Source organism: Sabethes cyaneus, chromosome 3 (assembly GCF_943734655.1).
Source record: "Sabethes cyaneus chromosome 3, idSabCyanKW18_F2, whole genome shotgun sequence".
NCBI lineage: Eukaryota > Metazoa > Arthropoda > Insecta > Diptera > Culicidae > Sabethes > Sabethes cyaneus.
The window spans coordinates 44,769,791-44,791,504 of record NC_071355.1 but is presented as its reverse complement, the minus strand read 5'-3'; the positions used below and the strand labels follow the sequence as shown (position 1 = coordinate 44,791,504).

Genomic DNA, 21,714 nt, shown 5'->3' with positions numbered 1-21,714 from the left:
CATTAGTCACCGAGAATGTCAACATTTCGTTAAGTATGAAATACACTGTAAAAATATGACAGGTCACCATCAAGAAAAATCTAGTACTACGAATTCGTTTTCCAAATTTTTTACTGTGTTTTCGTCAAGTTCGCTGCCAAATTTTATTTTATTTTTTTTTCTATTTGTTAGCGGCTGTTTTATTTTGGTTATGCTCACGTTTGTCACATCCGCAATTGCGTTACGGCATATTTTTAGCAATAAAAGTGTAATTTTGCGAGGTAGTAATGAAATGAAAATAAAAATAATTTAAATATAGCATCTCTCAATGGTTCTAGGTGCCGGCATAGAAAGAACTCGTTACCGTTGCATAATGGTTGATGCCAAGTTGGAAGCTGTACCACCGGTTGAAATCGACGAAGGTATTTTTAAGTACATTCTGATAAAAGTTTACGGCAAAGAAAAAGCTGACGGAAGCGAACCGAGCAAGAATATTGTACGTGGTTTTGCCCGAGCACAGTGGCACTCGGACATCTATGAGGAGGTAAGCGGATCGCTAGCCGGTCTGGGACTGGAAACGGAATGCCTCGGTGGAGGACGGATCGAGCACCGGCCGGACGAGAAACTAATCAAAGTGTACGGCTACTCTCAAGGGTACGGCAAGGCGGACCATCAAGAATCGAGGCGCATTCTGCTGACGAAATACACCGGATATCAGATTGAGACGTCCGACGAAGGGTACTGATTGGAGCTAAATTTAGATGAGCCCCTTAAGGAGGGCTACAATGATATTTAATTTATCCCTCACTGGGTATTTCACGACAGTAAATTCGTCTACTATTTGTACATTCTATAGGGAATTGAATTTTACTCCGAAATGTCCTGATAAATTTCCTAAATCCGTTATTTTCCTTGTTTTGACAAAAATAACATTTCCATTTCGCAGAAAAAATTGCATAGATAGCTAAACTAATTTTGAACATAAATGCACAGCTTAACTAAAAGTCCAAAACAAACAGCTTTCATCCGAGTCCAGCGCTCTTTTGATATTGCGTAAGAATGAGGACTAATCGAAAAAATGAATCATGTTGTGCTTGTATCTAACGGCAATGCTCAGATCGTGTTGATTACGAAATAATCGCCTCTATTCCGGAGCCGGATCCGATCAGAAATGGCGCTTCGATCGGAATACATCGTATGCTATAACACACGTCGATCGGGACGTTTCTGATCGGAATGCAGAATCGTAAGAGTTTCGGTCCAGTCAACATTCGGAGAAGTTAGTAGATTGGTGAATCACGCTTCTAAACACAAACGACAGAAAAAGATTGATAAGGTACAAAAATTTCGGATAGCTAGTCAAACAATTTGGTATTAATTCTTAACTCATTTTGAACAGTTTATTTTTTTCTATTGTGGACTGTTTTTTATTCTCTCTGGCAATTGAAAAATGGTAGCATTAAACTTACAAAATCAAAACTGAACTCGATGCTTTTAAAATGCAACCGTTCGCATTCGATTCAAAAGCGGAATGACGTGACAAATTACGTTTGTAAAAATTGTTTACCTTTTCTAGCAAAAATACTGCTGAAATTTCAGCTATTGTTGAGTTAAAAATGTATTTTCTAATTGCTGCATTTAATCGACCTCCTCGATGGTAGGCCCAGAACCGGTCCCGGCACCAGGTGCAGCGCCACCAGCTCCAGCTCCCGGGGCACCACCTGGGAATCCAGGCATGCCTCCTGGGGCACCGCCAGCGCTCTGGTACAACTTGGTGATGATGGGACTGCAGACGGATTCCAGCTCCTTCTGACGGTGTTCGTATTCTTCCTTCTCGGCCAACTGATTGGCGTCCAGCCACTTGATGGTGTCGTTACACTTGTCCATAATCAGAGTCTTGTCACTGTCGCTGATCTTATCCTTCAATTTGTCGTCTTCCATGGTAGCCTTCATGTTGAAGCAGTACGACTCCAAAGCATTCTTAGCGGAAATGGTTTCCTTTTGCTTTTCGTCTTCCGAACGGTACTTTTCGGCTTCATTTACCATACGTTCGATGTCCTCCTTGCTGAGACGACCCTTGTCGTTGGTAATAGTAATCTTGTTTTCCTTGTTGGTCGACTTCTCCAAGGCAGTTACGTTCAGGATACCGTTGGCATCAATATCGAAAGTGACTTCGATCTGTGGCACACCACGGGGCGCTGGTGGAATTCCAGACAGTTCGAATTTTCCGAGCAGATTATTGTCCTTGGTCATGGCGCGCTCACCTTCGAACACCTGGATCAACACACCAGGTTGGTTGTCCGAGTATGTGGTGAAAGTCTGAGTCTGCTTCGTTGGGATGGTGGTGTTACGCTTGATAAGAACGCTCATTACTCCTCCAGCGGTCTCGATACCGAGCGACAAAGGAGTGACGTCAAGCAGTAGCAAATCCTGCACCTCCTCGGACTTGTCTCCGTGCAGGATGGCGGCCTGAACAGCAGCACCATAAGCAACAGCCTCATCAGGGTTGATCGATTTGTTAAGCTCCTTACCGTTGAAGAAGTCCTGCAACAGCTTCTGCACCTTTGGAATACGGGTTGAGCCACCTACCAAGACGATATCGTGAATGCTAGCTTTGTCCATTTTAGCATCACGGATGGCCTTTTCGACCGGTTCCATGGTTGAGCGGAACAGATCGGAGTTCAACTCCTCGAAACGGGCACGGGTGATTGAGGTATAGAAGTCTGTGCCCTCGAACAGCGAGTCGATCTCAATGCTAGCCTGAGTCGACGACGACAAAGTACGCTTCGCGCGTTCGCATGCCGTACGGAGACGACGCAGGGCACGCTTGTTTGTCGACAGATCTTTCTTGTGCTTACGCTTGAATTCCTGGGCGAAATGATTCACCAGCCGGTTGTCGAAGTCCTCTCCACCAAGATGGGTGTCACCAGCGGTGGACTTGACCTCGAAAATACCATCGTCGATCGACAGAATCGAAACATCGAAGGTACCGCCTCCAAGATCGAAGATAAGTACGTTGCGTTCACCGGCAGTCTTCTTATCCAGACCATAGGCGATAGCGGCAGCTGTCGGTTCGTTGATGATACGCAACACATTCAAACCGGCGATCGTTCCGGCATCTTTGGTCGCCTGACGCTGAGAATCGTTGAAGTAAGCAGGAACGGTGATGACGGCATTGGTTACCGTCTTGCCCAGATAAGCTTCGGCAGTCTCCTTCATTTTGGTCAGAACCATTGAGCTGATCTCCTCCGGGAAGAAGTTCTTTGTCTCTCCCTTGTACTCGACCTGAATCTTTGGTTTGCCCTCGATCGACACGACCTCGAACGGCCAATGCTTCATATCGGCCTGTACGGTGGCATCGTCGAACTTACGACCGATCAATCGCTTAGCGTCAAAGATGGTGTTTGTGGGATTCATGGCGACCTGGTTCTTGGCGGCATCGCCGATCAGACGCTCGGTATCGGTGAACGCCACATAGGACGGCGTCGTTCGGTTACCCTGATCGTTGGCGATGATTTCTACCTTGCCGTGCTGGAAAACTCCCACGCAACTGTAGGTGGTTCCAAGATCGATACCGACTGCTGGTGCTTTGGCCATCTGGAACAAAGAAGATAGATTAGTATTTCAGTCATATAATCTGCAGCTGAGTACAGCCTAATTCATCAATAATTTTTATTTAATCGCACATCACACAAAACCAAGACGCATACATTCCGTAATTTAGTTCAGTGGCATGTGCAGCTGCTTGTATAAACAAGTTGTTGGAACACGCTGTTAAACAAGCGAGATTGAGTTCATAACATGCAATTTTTATTCCTGCTTTAACCTACATTTGACTACAGCGAACCTTCATGGCAATGAATAAGTGCATTAAGTACTAGTGTTTGTCATAGAGTGAATGCATCACACACACGTATTAACACTCAACAGCTGCAGCTTCAACGCAACAACGCTGCAAGAGCGCACTTTTAGTGCATAGCACACACATGAAAAATGACCAAAGTCCATATCGTACTGAAAAAAGGGTTGTCTTCCTAAGTTTTCGTCGTTATTCAATTGCGCAATTTTAATAACTGACTTGATAGTTTATGCATAAGTTCCTCATGAAAAACCTTAGTGATTCCATACAAGGCCCGACAGCATCAGTCTCGTTCGTTAATAATCGAACGGATATTCAAGGTTAAGTGGCAGAAAACCTTCGTCTACGGAAGACGCTTCCTCGCACATGGAAATTCCAAACTAGGATTATTCATTCAAAAAATTAATCTTACGTAAAACTTTTTTCTAGAGAATTTAGGTCACACCATTTCCACACATTGAGGTTAAGTAGCGTAAGCATCGTAAAAAATCGATTCCAGCACATTCTAGAACACGCCTGGAAGCACGCGGTTACTTCCGCCTTTTTTACAACCGAATTTAAACTCCAAACGAAACCGGCTGCTTTATCAATTCGCACACGGTTTCCCGCTTTTTGCTGGCAAAACACTACCAGCTGCACAAAATACCGAAATTTAACAGAAAAACCGCACCACCGGAAAGCCATTTTGTTTCCATGTGGGAGTTAGCGATGAATCATCCATAATTTACACGCCCTAACCCTACTCGATTCACAGGCTGTACATTCATAAATCTAATCACTAGATAATTTTAAAAAAATGGCACTCCGTTGCTTACCTTTGTGTGATTAACTAATTTGTCGTGAAAACAGAACACTTAACTGCAAAAGAACTTTTCTAGAACTGACTGACTGCTTCTCTTACTTCCTCTATCTCGAACGGGAGATGATCACTTTCCACTACAGGAACTCGCGTTACGCGTTTACTCGAAAAATGCTGTTCAGTGAATGTGAACGTGCGGCACGGCCGCGAATGATTATATACAATTTTCACCGCGTTCCAGATGGTTCTAGACGGATGGGCAAGGTTGCTAGTATTTTTTACCTACAAGTATTTTCAGAAAGTTCTTCACGTACGCGTGACTTGAGATTTTCTGAAATAAAATTTTGTTTGTTTTTTATGCGAGAAATAAAACGATTGAAGTATTTTTGTTTTTAAATTTATGCAAGTTTTAACAGTTTATAACGAAACTTCATGTAAGCGCAAGCCGCCTTTAAATTCGCTTTTAGTTTTTCAGTCGCGCGCGGGAATAAGTTTGTCGTTCTCAATAAATATGATAATTTCGAAGTATAACGGCAACCTTGCCAAACAACCAACTGGAACTAATGAAAAATGAACCAAAGTACCTGAAACTGAAATCAGTGGAACGGTACGGTACAACCCAGTAATGCCAGACATACTGATTTTAACATGGTGTTTAACAGACAGAAATTGGTGAAATTTGCTTTCTTTTACCTACGACCTACCGGTACCGGCTGTTAGGTGTTAGGTCATGTTGGTCAAATAAGAACAGAGGTTATGCTTTCTCCAACGTTTCTACTATATTTTATAGTTTTTATCCAGGATCTAGGATACTGTCTGCTCTTCATTGTGTTGTATCTAATAAATACGTTCCAAATTATTTTCGACGCACATCCGTTAATCTGCCTAATGGCTGTTAGGTAATGGCTAATGGATATCCGCGACTACAAAGTTGCTGATATTTCTGGCGTTAGTTTTTGTACTGGAGTCATCTGCGAGATACAACACACCTTGCACCGTTAGATACAATACATTGGATTAGGTGCAGCGTATCTCTTATGTGATGGTTATCGAGAGAAAGAGCGTTTGACAGCCGAGCAGAGAATCGGCAGTTTACGGATAGACACGCAAGGGATCAGATCGGTACAAATGGCGGCGAGAATAAAAATGGGTAAGTCCAGTGAAAACAGGTCAAATAATTCAACATGGAATGTGAATTACTGATACGGATCAGTGCGAGCTTTTGCTTTCGTAGAGGAAAGCTTGATTTCTGTTCGAAGTGGTCTGCTGCGACGCACTTCGTGTTTGATTTCAGCTTCAGTTGAAGTTGATGTTGATATTTTTTTTGTTCTTTCGACAACCATTGTTCGGGCGTTCCGAATGTGGCTTGCTTGCCTGTTGGGGATGGAGTGCACTTGTAGTGTTTTTGTTTTTTTTTACATGGGTTGGTGCCAGTCCGACCACCGAATGAACAGGCATTTTCGGAAGAGTGAACAAACGTCGAGTGCATCCCAGAACGAAACTAAAGTTCAGCAGGAGTGGAAAAAGAAACAAACGTTTTAACAACCGCTTGATTGGAACTAGTGCGAACCTAGGTTGGACCTTGCTAAAAATAAAAACGGTATTAGATTGTTCCCGTGTGGTGTTGAAGTGTAGGGATTGTCCGGATGTAAACGAGGTAATCCTGTGGAGCGTCTAATTTTTGAGTGGTGTGATATGGGCAGCATATATCAAGTCATCAGATACCTAAATTAGATGGTGCAAGAACTGTTAATGGAATAGTTTGTGTGAGTAATACATTTAGACATGTGAGGTGTATGGGTAGCACATACAGCTAAGGTATGTGGGGAGTACATGGCCGGTGTATGTGGGTAGCACATACAGATAAGGCATGTGGGTAGCACATGGCCGGTGTATGTGGGTGTAGCACATACAGATAAGGCATGTGGGTAGCACATGGCCGGTGTATGTGGGTAGCACATACAGATAAGGCATGTGGGGAGCACATGGCCGGTGTATGTGGGTAGCACATACAGGTAAGGCATGTGGGGAGCACATGGCCGGTGTATGTCGGTAGCACATACAGATAAGGCATGTGGGGAGCACATGGCCGGTGTATGTGGGTAGCACATACAGATAAGGCATGTGGGGAGCACATGGCCGGTGTATGTGGGTAGCACATACAGATAAGGCATGTGGGGAGCACATGGCCGGTGTATGTGGGTAGCACATACAGGTAAGGCATGTGGGGAGCACATGGCCGGTATATGTGGGTAGCACATACAGGTAAGGCATGTGGGGAGCACATGGCCGGTGTATGTCGGTAGCACATACAGATAAGGCATGTGGGGAGCACATGGCCGGTGTATGTGGGTAGCACATACAGGTAAGGCATGTGGGGACTACATGACTGATCATTGTGGGAAGCACATACGGATAAGTCACCGTAGGGTTCATGTCAATGTAGACATTGGAGGACCACACCGATGCATGTATGTGGGTAGTACATACGGCTAAGCCACCGTAGGGTCGCTTCATGTCAATGTAGACATTGGAGGATGGTTCATGTTTGCGTAGCACTGCATTTGTGAGAAGCACATACAGATAAACTACCGTGTGGTTGTAGAACGACATGTGGGAAATAAAGAGATTTATTTATAACATATTTTGCGTTTACGAACGTCAGTATTTGACCTTTCGGACCAGGTCATGGCGCCCGATGGTTGGATTAAGTGGAGACGCGTTTAGGAATATTATTTGAGTTTGAGCTGGAACGCAGAAAAGGAGGATGGTGGAAGATCCTCCCGGAATGGTAGATTGGTTCTAGGACGTATCGATTTGCAAGATCAGTATGGAAAGTAGGTTCACTACTAGGTTGTCGGGTAAAGATGGAAGCGGGAGCCACTGAGTGGACGAGTACGCTTTAATTACCTTTTAGGTTAATAATTGTTATGCCCCAAAAACGGGCAAGCGAAGGACACTTGAACAGCATTGGACCAGACAAGAATGAACTGTTTGACGATGTTGATAACTGGTTACGAGAACAAGTTTGTTGACTAGAATGATGCTGGGGTAGATCGGATTGTTGCAGGTTGTTCCCCCCAAACAAAAGCTGAATAAAAGACCTTTGAAATAGATAATATAATTGTTCAAAGTGGGGCTTATACGAGTTCGAAATGTATAACAATAAACTCCGTGCGACGTATGCAAGCGGTCACGGAGTCGAGTGAACGTTTCAAATGCGATCGGATAGGTTACATATCCCACGACCAACAATGCCTGTATTGCAAACGTGCTCTACTACTCTACTCTAGTGGGTTCGCAGAGGATGAATCGGTTAAAGATTTGCTGTCCAAGCGTTGAGGAACCTCTGAAGGGGCCGAACCTGATATTCAGAAGGCGGTTGTGTTGTATGGGCGTCGGAGAGAGTGATCCAGTGTCATGATCTGATTTTGGAGGCTCGCTGATTGACCACCAAGTTGAGTGGGAGAGCTGCAACGGTCGGGCGCCAGGATCGTCAGCTAAGGAGAGGCTATTCAATGGGGTGGACGGTCCCAGGGCGATGACTCGTCAGATACTATGCTATTTAGCAGAGCTTTTGAAGTAGATGCGAATAGCAGGAGGGGATCACGGAATTTTCGCTTGTGTCCTCGTGTCGCCGGGCGGACGGACAAATCATGGTCTACTGTATTCGCCCCTGGTATCCTTGGGATTGATTGTAGAATCAGGGCGATTTCGGGTCCTAAGCTGGATACGTCTGCTCCATTTCCAACGGAATTGGAAGTTCAACTATGGATGTACATTGATCTATTAGAAAGAGTCAATAGGATCGCAGAAACTGGCTCTACACTCTAACAGCTGGCTGCGAAGTCTGTCGTATAAGAACCGAGGGTCAGGTTTCGATAGCGGAGTGTAGCACCTAGGCTTTGCTTTGCTTTGTATATTGATCTTTTCGTCTCGTAGACGTGGAATGACAGATGTAAAGAAAGTTTGCTCGGAAAGTCATAGAGATGGTCAGGGACACGACCGGTTGGGTGTCCATGACTGATGTCTGTTCGAAAGGGTGAACTGGTACTCTTGTCTATAGACAAAGCGAGAAAAAAATGTACGTAAACCGAAAAAGATAGTCGAACATCGAAATTGTCGAATCATCCATCAAAGACTGTAAATCTCTTGTCTACTTATTCGAGCGAGTGTGATCAAGGCACTTCGGTCGATTAGAAAGGTGAATGCTGCATCTCCAGAGTTTTCATTTTGAGACACGCTATACACCGTGAAGACGCGGAAACCAACACTGTTCATTTGAAGGCGATTCATGAGGCGATATCGTCATGTGTTTGAGCTTATGTTCCAGCTCAGTACAGGATGATGATTAAAGAGAAACTTTGCCATACAAGTAAATAATTCTATGAGGCGATTGAATCGCCCGGCTTCGCAACTGAGAGTAACACATATAGCACATTTGTCACCAAGGAGTAGCTGTTATGAAACACATAAAGATCGAGATTGTGGTTTTCTAATTAGACGACTCAACCGAGAAGGTCCTAAAAATGTAAAGAATATGAAATTGATGTCAAAACCTGATCCACCATACCCTGTGACGCAAGTATTATCAGCACTGCCATGGTAAGATTTGGCAGTGTATTTTATTGAAGGTTTACCTATCGACTACGCGATGTTAGTTGTGGTTTACTATGCAACCCGATATACCATGCTCAAACCAATGAAACATCCTACATGTTTAATGGTAATGGTGGCATTTCCACACCATGGAGCTGAGGAAGTTCTGATTCCTACAGTATCCATTTTAACCTGACAGCACCGTATTGTCCGTACTGTACACCGAATGTTTCATGAAGGGGCTGTAGAGGTAACTCCTTAGGCAAGGAGCGAAAAAAGCTGCACGCAAGTGCAAGAAATGCAAAAGATGGTAACTTTTATATTGGCGACACGGTATTAATGCGAAGCTTAGAGCTGGGATCAACACAACCAAACTTTCAAGGGAAAGAGTTGGAAGTTGCCAGTATGCAAGCGAGTGAGATTGCTGCCAACTCAATGGAAACTAGGAGGGAGTATGCATGGAATGGAACGCACGCCAAAAGGTTTGTTCCGAACATGCTACGTGGTACAGATGTTCGACTTTAAAGCAACTGGCGAATCACTGCTGGCTCCCCAGCGCTGACATGGCCGAGGATCGAAAGGGGACAGATTTAGAGCCAGAGTTCGCTCATGTTCAAGGAGTTTCTGCAGGAAACGTAAATCGCCCCGAAGACGGCGGAGCGCTCCGGGAAAATATAAAGATTCCGAACTGAATCAATAATTACTTTCTTTGTGCAATAACAATACTATGGAGAATGCTCTTCAAGTATATAGTATCGAATGTTATCGAAGACTGAGTACAGTTCTTAATTTGGGGAGGGATGTACTGGAGTCATCTGCGAGATACAACACACCTTGCACCGTTAGATACAATACATTGGATTAGGTGCAGCGTATCTCTTATGTGATGGTTATCGAGAGAAAGAGCGTTTGACAGCCGAGCAGAGAATCGGCAGTTTACGGATAGACACGCAAGGGATCAGATCGGTACAGTTTTCAAAAGGTGGTAATCTTGCTGGACAACTTTACTAATAACTCATATGGCATACTAAATATGAAAAAAAAACGTACATGGTCTGATAATGGCCGTCAGCAAACAATATTCTCCATTCTAATAAATTTTTGTAATGCATATAGGTACAGTGGTTTCCTAATCTGTAAGTTAAGAAGTGACTCACGCAATTAGTTAAATTCCGGTCACATTCATGATCACATTTCTTTTCCAGACTATAAAGGTAAAATGTAATTCAAAACTCCAAACATGGTACGGCAAACTATAAAATATTCACTTTGCAGAGAAAAAATATTGCCAATTTGCAGAAGCAGCCTTCAATTTTATTGATTTTCCAAAACTAATAATTTAAATAGCTTAATTTAACTTATTTATATGAGCGTAAAAAAGCCTTGTTTACATCATTGTCTAATTATGAAATATCCATCATTCTAGAATGAAAATAACTCCTTTTTGAAGATACCGCACATTTGCTAAACATTTCATCCTTTCGCACTACAACGTCGAACAGTTCCTCCAAAAAAGGCACCGTAGAGAAGAAATGTGTCTTGATTTCCGCTAGCACGTTGAGAGCTCCCGGGTACGTGCTGTCCTTCTTGTAGCAATGCATGGCCCAGGAGAAAGCCTCTATAACGTTACCAGTGACACAGAACACCTGAAGCAACCCTTCTATGCTCGGCCAATGATCTGGATTTCGTTCAACACATTTTTCGTAGCATATTTTTGCTATGTGTACCCGTCCGGAACCAAAAGCCAGCTTTCCCAGGCAATACACAGTATGAACGTCTGTTTCGTCCATCTCCACTGCTTTACTCAGATGTTCGATTGCCAAATTTGAATCTCCTTTGTCCTTATAGATTAATCCGATATTACGGTGACTGTTATATTTTATCATGTATAGCTTGCTGCCGGAGTCACTTATCTGGCAAAAGAGATGACTAAATTTGTTTCACAAACCTTATGGATTAAGTGAAATGATTACTTACGTTTTTTAGCATTTCGACATCGAGTAATTTCAAAAATATAGCCAAGGCATGTTCCAGCTGATTTTGGTCTTTAAATCTTAGCGCATCCAGGTACTCAGTCATGACGCTAGTTTCCTATGAAGTACCAAATTGATTTTAGCAAATTATTTAACAGAAATGCATCTAGCATTGTCGTGCAATGCGTGCAATATCATACCTCATCGGGTTTCGATTCTGCGGTTTGGGAATCATCACTGCTGCAGCTATCGTCTGATTCTTCATTCAATGCACAAATCCGTAACATATTTGATATAGGCAAAAAATTAAAATGATCTACGTATAGTATAACCACCTCAATAGTGTGTCCAACCTAAGGCCGCTACAGTTATTAATATGAATTTCTACTCCGGCCGGCGGTCTTGCAGTTGCAAGTTTTAGCAGCTGTCATTTTCTGAGACATAAACAAACTCAGTCTACAGACAGGACCAGAGCTGCCATAAATACAGATATTTGTGCATGCATAAATTTGGGACCCTACCGTTTTCTCCGAAGTATTTTATTTTCTCGATCTAATCTTTTAAACATAAATATTATCAATTTCCCACCCTTTCGTACGCGATGAATTATAACCGTCGCGGGCGAAACCGTCGCCAGAATCGTCGCGGGGGCAAATATCGTTTATTTTGTCAAGTAAAGCAATATTGCAGATTGCAAGAAAAATCCTCACCTTGCGGTTACCTTGACAGCTGAACAAAACCACCAAAAAATAACCGCATGATTTATTATAGTAATTTAGTATATGAAAATTCACCAAATCAATTATTTTCCGCCATGAACACGCTACAAAACTGATATTTTATCAAACCACAAACCAGAAAACCTAAGTTTTAATTTTGCGGTTGTATAGCGGTTATCTCCTGAGCGCGTTGCCAGCGCCACAGCAGGAGGATTTATTATAAGCGCCGCAAATCCAAATAGCTTACGAGCTAGACAAACATATAGTTACTATATATGTCGACCAACATTTGAAAGGGGCGGATAAGCCTACTGTCAAACAGAACGAGTGAGAGTTCGTTTTCCTATGCTGCTCCAGCAAGAAATAACTCTCACTCGTTCTGCTTGACAGTTGGCTTATCCGCCCCTTTCAAATGTTGGTCGACATATATAGTAACTATATGTTTGTCTAGCTCGTAAGACTCTGATTTTTGAAATTAAATTTGAAATTATGGAGAAATGTGCAGGTTTTTACGGAAATCGCCAGTGGGTGTTGAAACTGACTAGTTCTATAGGGTGTTTGCAGAGTGCATATGTATTGGTGATCTGTTGGGCAGGCAAAAGTGACAGCTCCATATAAAGAACACGGGCTGGGAAGAGCAAAATTTTTTAAATGATTTATTTTCTTAATTTAAAACAGACATTACAAATTGCTTCATACATATGGCAAGGTAATATATCTGTTTACTAAATAAAAAAAATATTTTCAACAAATAAGCTAAGACGCGGTAGCAATGATCAAAAATGTAACTATGAACTATGTTAGCGGGATAAAACTAAACAAATATTAAAAGCCAGCAGTTGCTTTCGGCTAAGAAAGCAATTTATTATGCTAAAACCAATTTAATATTCCGTTACTTTCAACTTGGCCTATGCCGTATACTGCTTCGAAAAACAGTATATTTGGGACACCGGTTTACCGCGAATTCACCGAAACCCTAGTTACCAACAGTCAGCATATATTTCATTTGTCGGTTACATTAACTATTAATTGCTTTAAAATGATGAATAATTTCCGAAAAAAATGATAATTCTATCCAGCACGTTTTTGCTGCATCTAATAGGAAAATATGCAATGTGTGCCCAACAGATGTCTTGCATGTGTGTGTAGCAAAAGCCCTATGAAAATAAAGTGTCTTTATTATTGCAAATTGCATCAAAAACGCGAAATGCAAGAAACTTGCAAACATTTTGCAAGCAAAATTCCAGCGGTGAGCCGTCAATTATTCATGTCAATTTATTGGGATTGACACTTGCAATAAGTTGACATAAATATTTGACAGCTCGCTGCTAGCATTTTACTTGTAAACTGTTTGCAAGATTTTTGCATTTCGCGTTTTTGATGCAATTTGCAATAACATTAGTTCCACAATTCGAATTTTGAAAAACGTTTGGCTCCGCTTTTGACGTTTTCACGGGCGACGGCGGCCAGAAATCCGACAGAATGTCTGGCAGAAAAAGTTTTTCACTGTCAGATTTTTGTTCGATTTCTGCCGGACGCGCCAAGCGGGTTAAGGCCCAGACACAATGCGTACGGATTTTACTACGTTGATGCGGAAATTTGACAGAAAACACATGGAAAAACTGCCAAATTTCCGCAACGTGGTAAAATCCGTATGCATTGTGTATGGGCCTTTATTTTTAAACCAGAAAATTCGAGTAGCCGGAAAACTGCTCGATTGTTTCGGTATTCGAGCAGTTAAGACATTTTTTTAGAAAATATGGCATCTCTGCAGCCGACACTGGTCGTCTGACGTGTGACGACAGAAGACAAACAGAGAAAAGCATTTTCTGCAAGTGTAAAGTTCCGCGCTATCTGAAAATTTTACTGAAAATTTGTTAGTTTCTTTTTTTTGGAGCAATAGTAGATTAGCTAGCTCTGGTTATTGGTTAAAAGACATCTGATTATCGGTGTTCGATTGTCCTCTGAAGTAGTTTCCGCTGGGCTAGCGGAAACTCCTGTGAATTTGTGCTGTGTGCTGCGGCGTTGTAAACAAAAGGTTTTGTTATACGCGCAGCACGCGTGTACACAAGCTAAAGGTGAAAACAGTGGCAGAGCTGCGTCGGGACATCATCGCATATAGCGTTCCGCCCTTCGCCTGCTTTGGGGGCAAGGCATCCTGAATCTGTGCTAGGTGGGGCAGGATTTTTATTTCGGTAGGTTTGTGGGAAACGAGAATGAAAGAGTTGTCCGATCTACTGCGCGAGATTAAACAGTGTACCGAGAACGAGGACAAAATGGAGTTCTGTGAAGATTTCGCCAAACAGCAGACCATATTCAACCACGCAAATCAATTCGTTCGTACGTTTGATCGGATCGTGTATCACGGCGGTAAGTGTTACTGGCAATCATGCACAATGTACGATTGAGTATTAATTTTTGGATCTTTTGAAATAGGAAATGAGCCGTACATCATCGAAATTGTTGCCCGGTTGGTGAAGTATTTACGTATTCGGCGATATCTGAATGAGGATAACAAACCGATCCGAGAATGTGACAATCAGTTGCGTAAAATTACCCTGTTTATGGTGTTGAACACGGATGTTAGCTACAAGTTCGATTTGTCTAAAGACACCAAGATTTGTCATGTTTTGAACACTATTCCTCAGTTAACCAAGTGTTTGCTCATAAATTGTATTTGGGGTGCAAGTTTGGATGCGTATTTCTACGAAATAATCCGGTACAGTCCGCAATGGTTCATGATGCAGTTCATTGATCAGGCAGTAACCAGCTTGAAATTCTCCAAACCCTTCGAAATCCTAGAGCGAGTTGAAGCAATGGTTAATGCAATCTATTACAGCATCTGTAGGACGGATTATGATTGGAAGTCCGTGGATCGGAATCGATTCGTCGAACAGCAACGGATCCTTGCGAAGCTGTTTGATTTCTTGATGGAACTGTTAAGGTTTTTCAACACACCGGATATGAGCAAGTTCGAGCGATGGTCCAGACTGCGAATGCATCGGTACTATGGGTTTGCTTTGAAGCACATGTTCAGCGTTGTGCTGCATTGTTTCGATCTGTACCTTAATCGGGGCCTCTTCGAGGTGGATGAAAATATGAGCATTTATCAAATTATGGGTGAGAAGCACACTGCGAAAAAAGAGATTCCTGAAGCGTATTCACACGGGACGGATTCTTACCTTATGAAGATCAACAACTGTTTGCTGAACACGTTGCAAACTTGCGTAATGGAGGTCACAATCGACAGTTTCATGTATTGGGTTGAGATTGATATCGTCACGGAAGCAGGAGAGAAATGCAGTTTACAGCAGTTGGTTGGAGAGTCGGCTTTTAAACTGATGGAAACGCTTAAGGATAATAAATTGTTCCAGCACAACGTACTGAAGCAGTTGCCTTCGATTGCACTGCGTCCCAAGTCGCAGGCGGAAAAGGCTATGGAACTGCCGATGCGTGTCTTGATGGAGAAAATCGAAACAACGAAGGATATTTTCGAGCGGAGATTATTCTTCACTGAGTTCATCCGAAGAGGAGACCAGGTGTTCGGCAATGCCGAATGTTTGAACTTGATTGAGCAAAATTTGGATCTAGTTTCGGGAGACAATGTGCGAAAGATGGTTGAGTATGATAATCGACCGACGGAGGAAGACGAAATGGAAGAAGACGATCCATCGGAAGAGACCTTAAAATTAAAGCTTTTGATACTACAGGCCGTAGATAATTTGCTACCGGAAGAAGCGATTACCTTGATTAAGTTTATGATTGCTACCTACGGATTAGAGTACAATCAATATCGAACCCCGGATTTAATCGGACAGATCGTCGAATTCACGAATAGATTCAGCTCGATTTCTCATCAGCTAGGTGAGGACGATTCGCTTATCCCAATGCGATTAATATTCCAATGCCCCTCGTTGTTCTACGATCGTCTCACACGATCTCTTCACGAGTCTAGTTTCAATAATGCCAATTACATTTATGCCATTACGCGAGTAATCAGCAGCACAAAACCACTGTCGGTGCCCTACCTTAACGCCCAGGTGCGCACGCTGCTGTCAAACGAGTTCGATGTAACGAAGTCCGCTTCGCTAACCGTGTTCATTCTCAAACTGTACGAACGAGACCTATTCGAGCGGAACCACTTCCTGCAGGGCTATTTGTTACAGGGCGCCGACGAAGCCTTCCTCAAATCGAACTTCAAGGCCCTGGTGGAGGTTCTCAGCATCATGCAGCTCGTCGTGGAGAAGAATCTCAACGGGTTCAAGTTAGACACGTTAAAACAGGTGGTCCTCAAGCTGGCCGAACTGTCGGAGAAGCTGCGCTTCGACGTCACCCAGTTGCAGCCTGAGCACCCGCAGGGTGTGGAACGTATCTTTCTATTGGACAAAATGCTCAAGATAATCGTGGGGCCGGTGCGAATGCTACGAGCTTTGAAAGAGGAATGTGAGTAGTCGTTTTACGTCACATCACGGTAAGCAACTAACCTGTACTATTTTTTTCTTTTCTGGTTTTGCAGCTAAACTTCGTTTCAAAGAGCAAACGTTGCGCTTTGCTCCCATCACTAAGTTTTACTTTCAACGGACCTTCGCGGACCTTTCTGCCGGCAAAACCGTACAAGATTTTGCCAAATTCCTTTATCAGGGTGATATAGACGAGAACACGCCAAAAGTGCACGTTCGACTATTTCTGTCTAAGGTAAATGGTGACCAAACTTTGGGAAACGGTTCCAAATTTAATGACGTTTCACATTTTTACAGACGCTGGTCCAGTGCACAAGCGCTGAAGCAGAAAGGTTAGCAAGGGATCCACTTTTACTGCCACATATCAGCGATGCAGTGCTCATTATTTTGGTGCTTTTGACGGAACAAGAGCGACACTATGAGTGTCTCAAGAGTTGCCTTTCCAATTATCTCAACATAATCCAGGTAAAGTTATCCGTTATTTCAAACCTAAACCCATTCAAAACGTTTTCCTCCCCCAAAAGAAACACCTTCTACCACCGTTGCTTGCGACGGAAGCAACAAATGTGACCCCCACCGCCACACACGAGACAACAATCGAACAGCTGCCGGCGGTAAACCCGGCTGAACAGCGAGCCGCTATAGTCCGATCACTGGTGAAGCTAATCGTTAAACTACCGGATTTGTCACGCGATCGACTGCTCGTCGCTCTTTCGTTCGGTCTGTCGGAGATTGTGCGACAACTTCGTCTCGCCGATCCCACCTTGGATGTCTGTGACATCGAAAAGGTACTGAAACTGGACCAGTTGAAGCAGCACTATCCGAATCATTACGGCCATCTGCAGCAAAACGGGTCCAAAGAGAGTGAATCGTCGACTGAGTCCACAGCAATGGTAACAGAGTAATCGAATCATAGGGAGCAAAGATAAGGTAAAGTTTGTCGAACGGGAACGCGATTAATCAAACGGTAAGATATTTAAACTTCCTGCGCGCGCAAATCCAATTAAACTAGTGATAAGTCGTCTGAAAATTTACCCGAAAAAATAACCATTCTAAACATTTACTTCAAATGGATTACACATGGCTTGAATTTCTATCTAAAGTATGAATAGGTGTGTTCAGCATCACAAGGCGTCCAATTGAATCCAATTGAAATAAAGTCCAGTAAAATGCTAAACTAAATAAATCGATTTACCAACTCGGAAAGTATTTAGCTAAGTTTATTTTGATTGACTTCCGATTGATAGCAATGGTTTTGTCGCGCTACTGTTATCAGCAGCAGATTGGACTTACTTTACTTTACTTTTTCGACGACAACCCGCTTATCGAATCCATGCCGAATTGAGGAGCCGTCTCCACATTACTCGGTCTTGGCCTGCCACTCTCCAGCCGCCCCTAACACCCGCTGTTCTAGCATCCTCGTCAACAGCGCTCATCCAACGGGTACGAGGTCTGCCTCGAAGTCGACGGCCTTTGTCGGGTTCTCTGCTAAATATTGTTTTCGCTGGTCTCATCCGGTATCCTTGCCACGTGACCAGCCCACTGTAGCCTGCCGTATTTTAGTCGCTTTACAATATCCGCATCTTTGTATACTTGGTATATTTCATGATTCATGCGCCTGCGCCACATTCCTTCGTCTAATATGCCGCCAAGAATTGATCGCAGGATCTTACGCTCGAAAACGCCAAGAGCTCGTCGGTCGCTCTCTTTCAACGTCTTCGCTTCGTGACCGTAGAGTACCACCGGGAGAATTAGCGTCTTATAGAGCGCGAGTTTTGTACGGAGTTGTAGGCTACGGGACCTCAGCTGGCTACGTAATCCGTAGAAGGCCCTGTTGGCAGCCGCTATTCGCTTTGTTACTTCACGGCTCTCATCGTTGTCACATGTCACTAACGTACCAAGGTAAACGAATTCGTCGACCACTTCAAAAGTATCTGCATCTATCACCACCGCAGTTCCAACACCCGAAGGGCTACCACGCTCTCTACCAGCCACCATATACTTTGTTTTGGTAGAATTTATGATAAGCCCTATCCTCGCAGCTTCCTCCTTAAGATGCGTGTACGCTTCTTCCACTGCTCTACGGTTAACACCGATGATATCGATGTCGTCCGCGAACCCTAGGAGCATATGAGATTTCGTGAGGATGGTACCGCTTCTTTGCACGCCGGCCCTTCGAATAGCACCTTCCAATGCAATGTTGAACAGCAAGTTCGATAGTCCGTCACGTTGCCTCAAACCATCTAACGTCACAAACGAGTCCGATGTCTCATGTCCGCTATCCTGACGCTTGATTTTGAACCATCAAGGGTAGCACGTATCAGCCTAATCAGTTTTGTTGGAAAACCATGTTCAAGCATAATCTGCCACAGCTCGTTTCGTTTAACTGAATCGTACGCCGCCTTGAAGTCTATAAACAGATGATGAGTCAAACCACTCACTGGAAATGGTTGCAGCAGTAGTACCCAACACTTTCCGCGCTGTAGTACTGATCGCGTCGTGGATGTGCCTCCACTGTTCGTTCAGGTTCTCTCCGAGATATCACCGATCCGCTCATCAGTCTTCCGAGAGTACTCTGCAGCAACTCCCTCCGCTGATAACCGCCGAATGTTCAGTCTTATCTTGCTCGTTGGCTTCGATTTGAATACGTTGGACAACCGGGCGCGGATCTTGCTTACTACGAGATAGTGGTCCGAGTCAACGTTCCCCGGAAGGATCGCACGTCGGCGACATCAGAAAAGTGCCGGCCATCAACCAGAACGTGGTCGATCTGAGAGCAGGCCTCTCTATTAGGGTGTTTCCAGGTGTGCTTCCCAATGTTCCATCGTGCAAAATGGGTACTACAGATAACCATTCCTCTGGCTGCAGCGAAGTTGATGAGCCTCAGGCCATTGTCGTTTGTGGTACGCAGGTACGCGAGGTACCGATGTTACGCATTACCCAGTCATTTACCAGCCACCAGCAGATCGGACAGAAGAATTAAATTGGTCGAATGACTTCTGGCAGTCTTTGATCCAGCTCCAACGAACCTCCTTCTTGACCAGATTGTCCAGGGGAGCCCTCAGTTCACTTGACGAATCTACCATGGTAGTTGATAGCACGAAGCTGCTTGACATCCTTTGGAGGTTGCGTCTTGGTGTTTTCTAAAGATCAAGTCAAATACCATCCTTGTCCATGATGTGTTCCAGGAACTCGATCTAAGGGAGTAATCGTGCTCCTGCCACGTGCGAGCAGCGATGCGGATATCGTGCAAGTAAGGCTTGATTCCAGGGATGCTGACCTGGTGCTGACTCGACTCCAGGGGGACAGATTTTTGCACAGATATTTTTCCTCGCTGTACAGATGGCCAGATTTTTCTAACAAAAAGCACAGAAATGTATGTAGCATCCCAGTACATTTACGGTGAGTAACTTGCGAATTCTTCTTCAACCACTACCTGCGTGAAATAACGACCTCCAGCCAGTTCCGCCAATATGTCGACTGGGTTTGGCAGAGAATGCCGGTCACATTCCAGTGCGTTGTTCAACCCCGTCGAATAATCTCCGCACAGACGGACTGATACATTCAACCGGAGAAATGATATCGTTTTTCTGGAACTTTCAAGCACAGCGTCTACTTTTGGCAGTGCAGCGTATGCAAGTCTTGACAGTAGACAGGACGTCCGTTGGGCTACCCAGCGTGCTTTGGAATACTCCCAGGAACTGGTGCTTGAAATGGTTGATGAACTAATCTTGCGTTTGTTGGAAGGCGTTGACGTTGACCAGGCTGCAAATCCACTGACCGCGGATCCAAAAGATGCATAGATACGATTCCCAGAACGTTGAGTTCAACGTGGTTCGAGATGAAGATACCACCTGTTTTGATAGCGTCGCCGATGGTGATCTCGGTCTGGAACGCAGAAAGAATATTTAGGTTAACTCCGGAAGCTGTTACTGCAGGCTTTATAATCGGTTCCGCGGGTGATTGTCCGATGCTGATGCAACTTCAATTAGAAATGATGGTGATGTCAGACGCCAACTTATTCGAGGCTTCAACTGCTTCGATGGGCCGGGTTTGCTTGCTGCTGGAGCAATGGTCTTCCTTGTGTGCTTGTTGCTTGCATCTGGAGAAGGTGTGAAGAAGCGGACGGACATAGCGCTGTTGACCGCACTTCCAACAGAGCGTTGTGGGCATTTTTTGGCTTTTCTTTGTGATAGGATTTTTCTGGTTGAGAGAGACAATAGGCCATATGAATAAAACAGTTGACTTTGCTTTTCCCGTTTAAATCGTATGGGAGCATTTGCTCTAACTCTTTTATTCATACGGCCTAATGAGTGAGTGAGTTGTTCGACGCAAAGTGGCAGTCACTGATGAGAAGAATTGAGCCAGATTTTGCATGTTGGTTGCACTTATGACAAGCCAGAGCATACAGAGATACCGAGATGCTAAAGCTGCCGAAGAGACGTTTGTATTCCGACAGATCGGTATTCTTCATTTCGCTAGCAAAATAAAATGGGCAAACAAACAGCGTAGTTTGCTTCCCTGTAAGCTCCTCCGGTTGTCAGAAACATCCAGTGTCGTGCAGTAGCGTATTACGTACACGCGGTCTTTATCGGCGGCTTTGTTAGTCTTAAGCAACCCGATATCTTGTATGACCTGCTGAACATCAGGTACTGGGGCATTACTATTGTTGTTGCAGTTGAAAACCGTAATAATCGACGTGCGACATTCGGTTTTATTCTTGTTCTGTGTGTCGCAACTACGTCGCAGGTGGTGCGCTGTATAGCGCATCAATGTACGAACACAGCGCACCACGTGCGACGTAGTTGCGACACACAGAACAAGAATAAAACCGAATGTCGCATGTCGATTATTACGGTTTCAACTGCAACAACAATATGGGTATTCATAGGTTATGTTCCGTCCGACCTTCTTTTGCAAATTCGCCTTTGATGATCATCGAAGAACTGCTTTCAATTGTCGATCACCTCGCGCTCGTTTGTGATCAGACCCCTTAAATACAACATACATATTGTGGATTAATCAACAAAATTTAGAATGGACAAAGGGATTTCTTTTCTCTCGTCAAACGCTACAATAGAGATTGGCAACAAAAGGTATTTTTTGTTAGTAATATCACAAATCAGACATTGAATACTGTACAATTTTTGAGTTACATGGCTGTACAGTTTGAAACCGTTACATGGTCTACATATAGAGTAATCTTAGCTTGACAAATACCCTTCAGGTTTATACTTTTCTTCGTCTAGATAACGGTACAATTCGTACATTGCAACCTAAGAGACTCGAGAAAACTAGTCATCAGATGCTGTTATTATTAAGATTA

At 43.7% G+C, this 21,714-nt stretch overlaps 4 protein-coding genes across 4 annotated transcripts; 2 read left to right on the top strand and 2 right to left on the bottom strand.

The window, feature by feature from the left end:
* Positions 1-160: 160 nt before the first annotated feature.
* Positions 161-824, top strand: LOC128744218 (sex-regulated protein janus-A-like). Its single transcript, XM_053841062.1, has 2 exons — positions 161-260; positions 318-824. Exons 1-2 carry the CDS (start codon positions 191-193, stop codon positions 722-724), a joined length of 477 nt encoding a protein of 158 aa, XP_053697037.1. The 5' UTR covers positions 161-190; the 3' UTR covers positions 725-824.
* A 535-nt stretch (positions 825-1,359) lies between these two features.
* LOC128744207 (heat shock 70 kDa protein cognate 4) lies at positions 1,360-4,811 on the bottom strand. The gene is made up of 2 exons (XM_053841042.1): positions 4,654-4,811; positions 1,360-3,576 (listed from the first exon to the last, which is right to left on the bottom strand). Exon 2 carries the CDS (start codon positions 3,574-3,576, stop codon positions 1,618-1,620), a length of 1,959 nt encoding a protein of 652 aa, XP_053697017.1. The 5' UTR covers positions 4,654-4,811; the 3' UTR covers positions 1,360-1,617.
* A 5,730-nt stretch (positions 4,812-10,541) lies between these two features.
* LOC128744217 (calcineurin-binding protein cabin-1-like) lies at positions 10,542-11,578 on the bottom strand. The gene is made up of 3 exons (XM_053841061.1): positions 11,410-11,578; positions 11,214-11,327; positions 10,542-11,149 (listed from the first exon to the last, which is right to left on the bottom strand). The coding sequence occupies exons 1-3, from the start codon at positions 11,494-11,496 to the stop codon at positions 10,640-10,642; spliced, it is 711 nt and encodes a 236-aa protein (XP_053697036.1). The 5' UTR covers positions 11,497-11,578; the 3' UTR covers positions 10,542-10,639.
* A 2,194-nt stretch (positions 11,579-13,772) lies between these two features.
* LOC128744203 (uncharacterized) lies at positions 13,773-17,585 on the top strand. Its single transcript, XM_053841036.1, has 5 exons — positions 13,773-14,298; positions 14,365-16,371; positions 16,445-16,623; positions 16,686-16,853; positions 16,913-17,585. Exons 1-5 carry the CDS (start codon positions 14,145-14,147, stop codon positions 17,291-17,293), a joined length of 2,889 nt encoding a protein of 962 aa, XP_053697011.1. The 5' UTR covers positions 13,773-14,144; the 3' UTR covers positions 17,294-17,585.
* Positions 17,586-21,714: the final 4,129 nt, after the last annotated feature.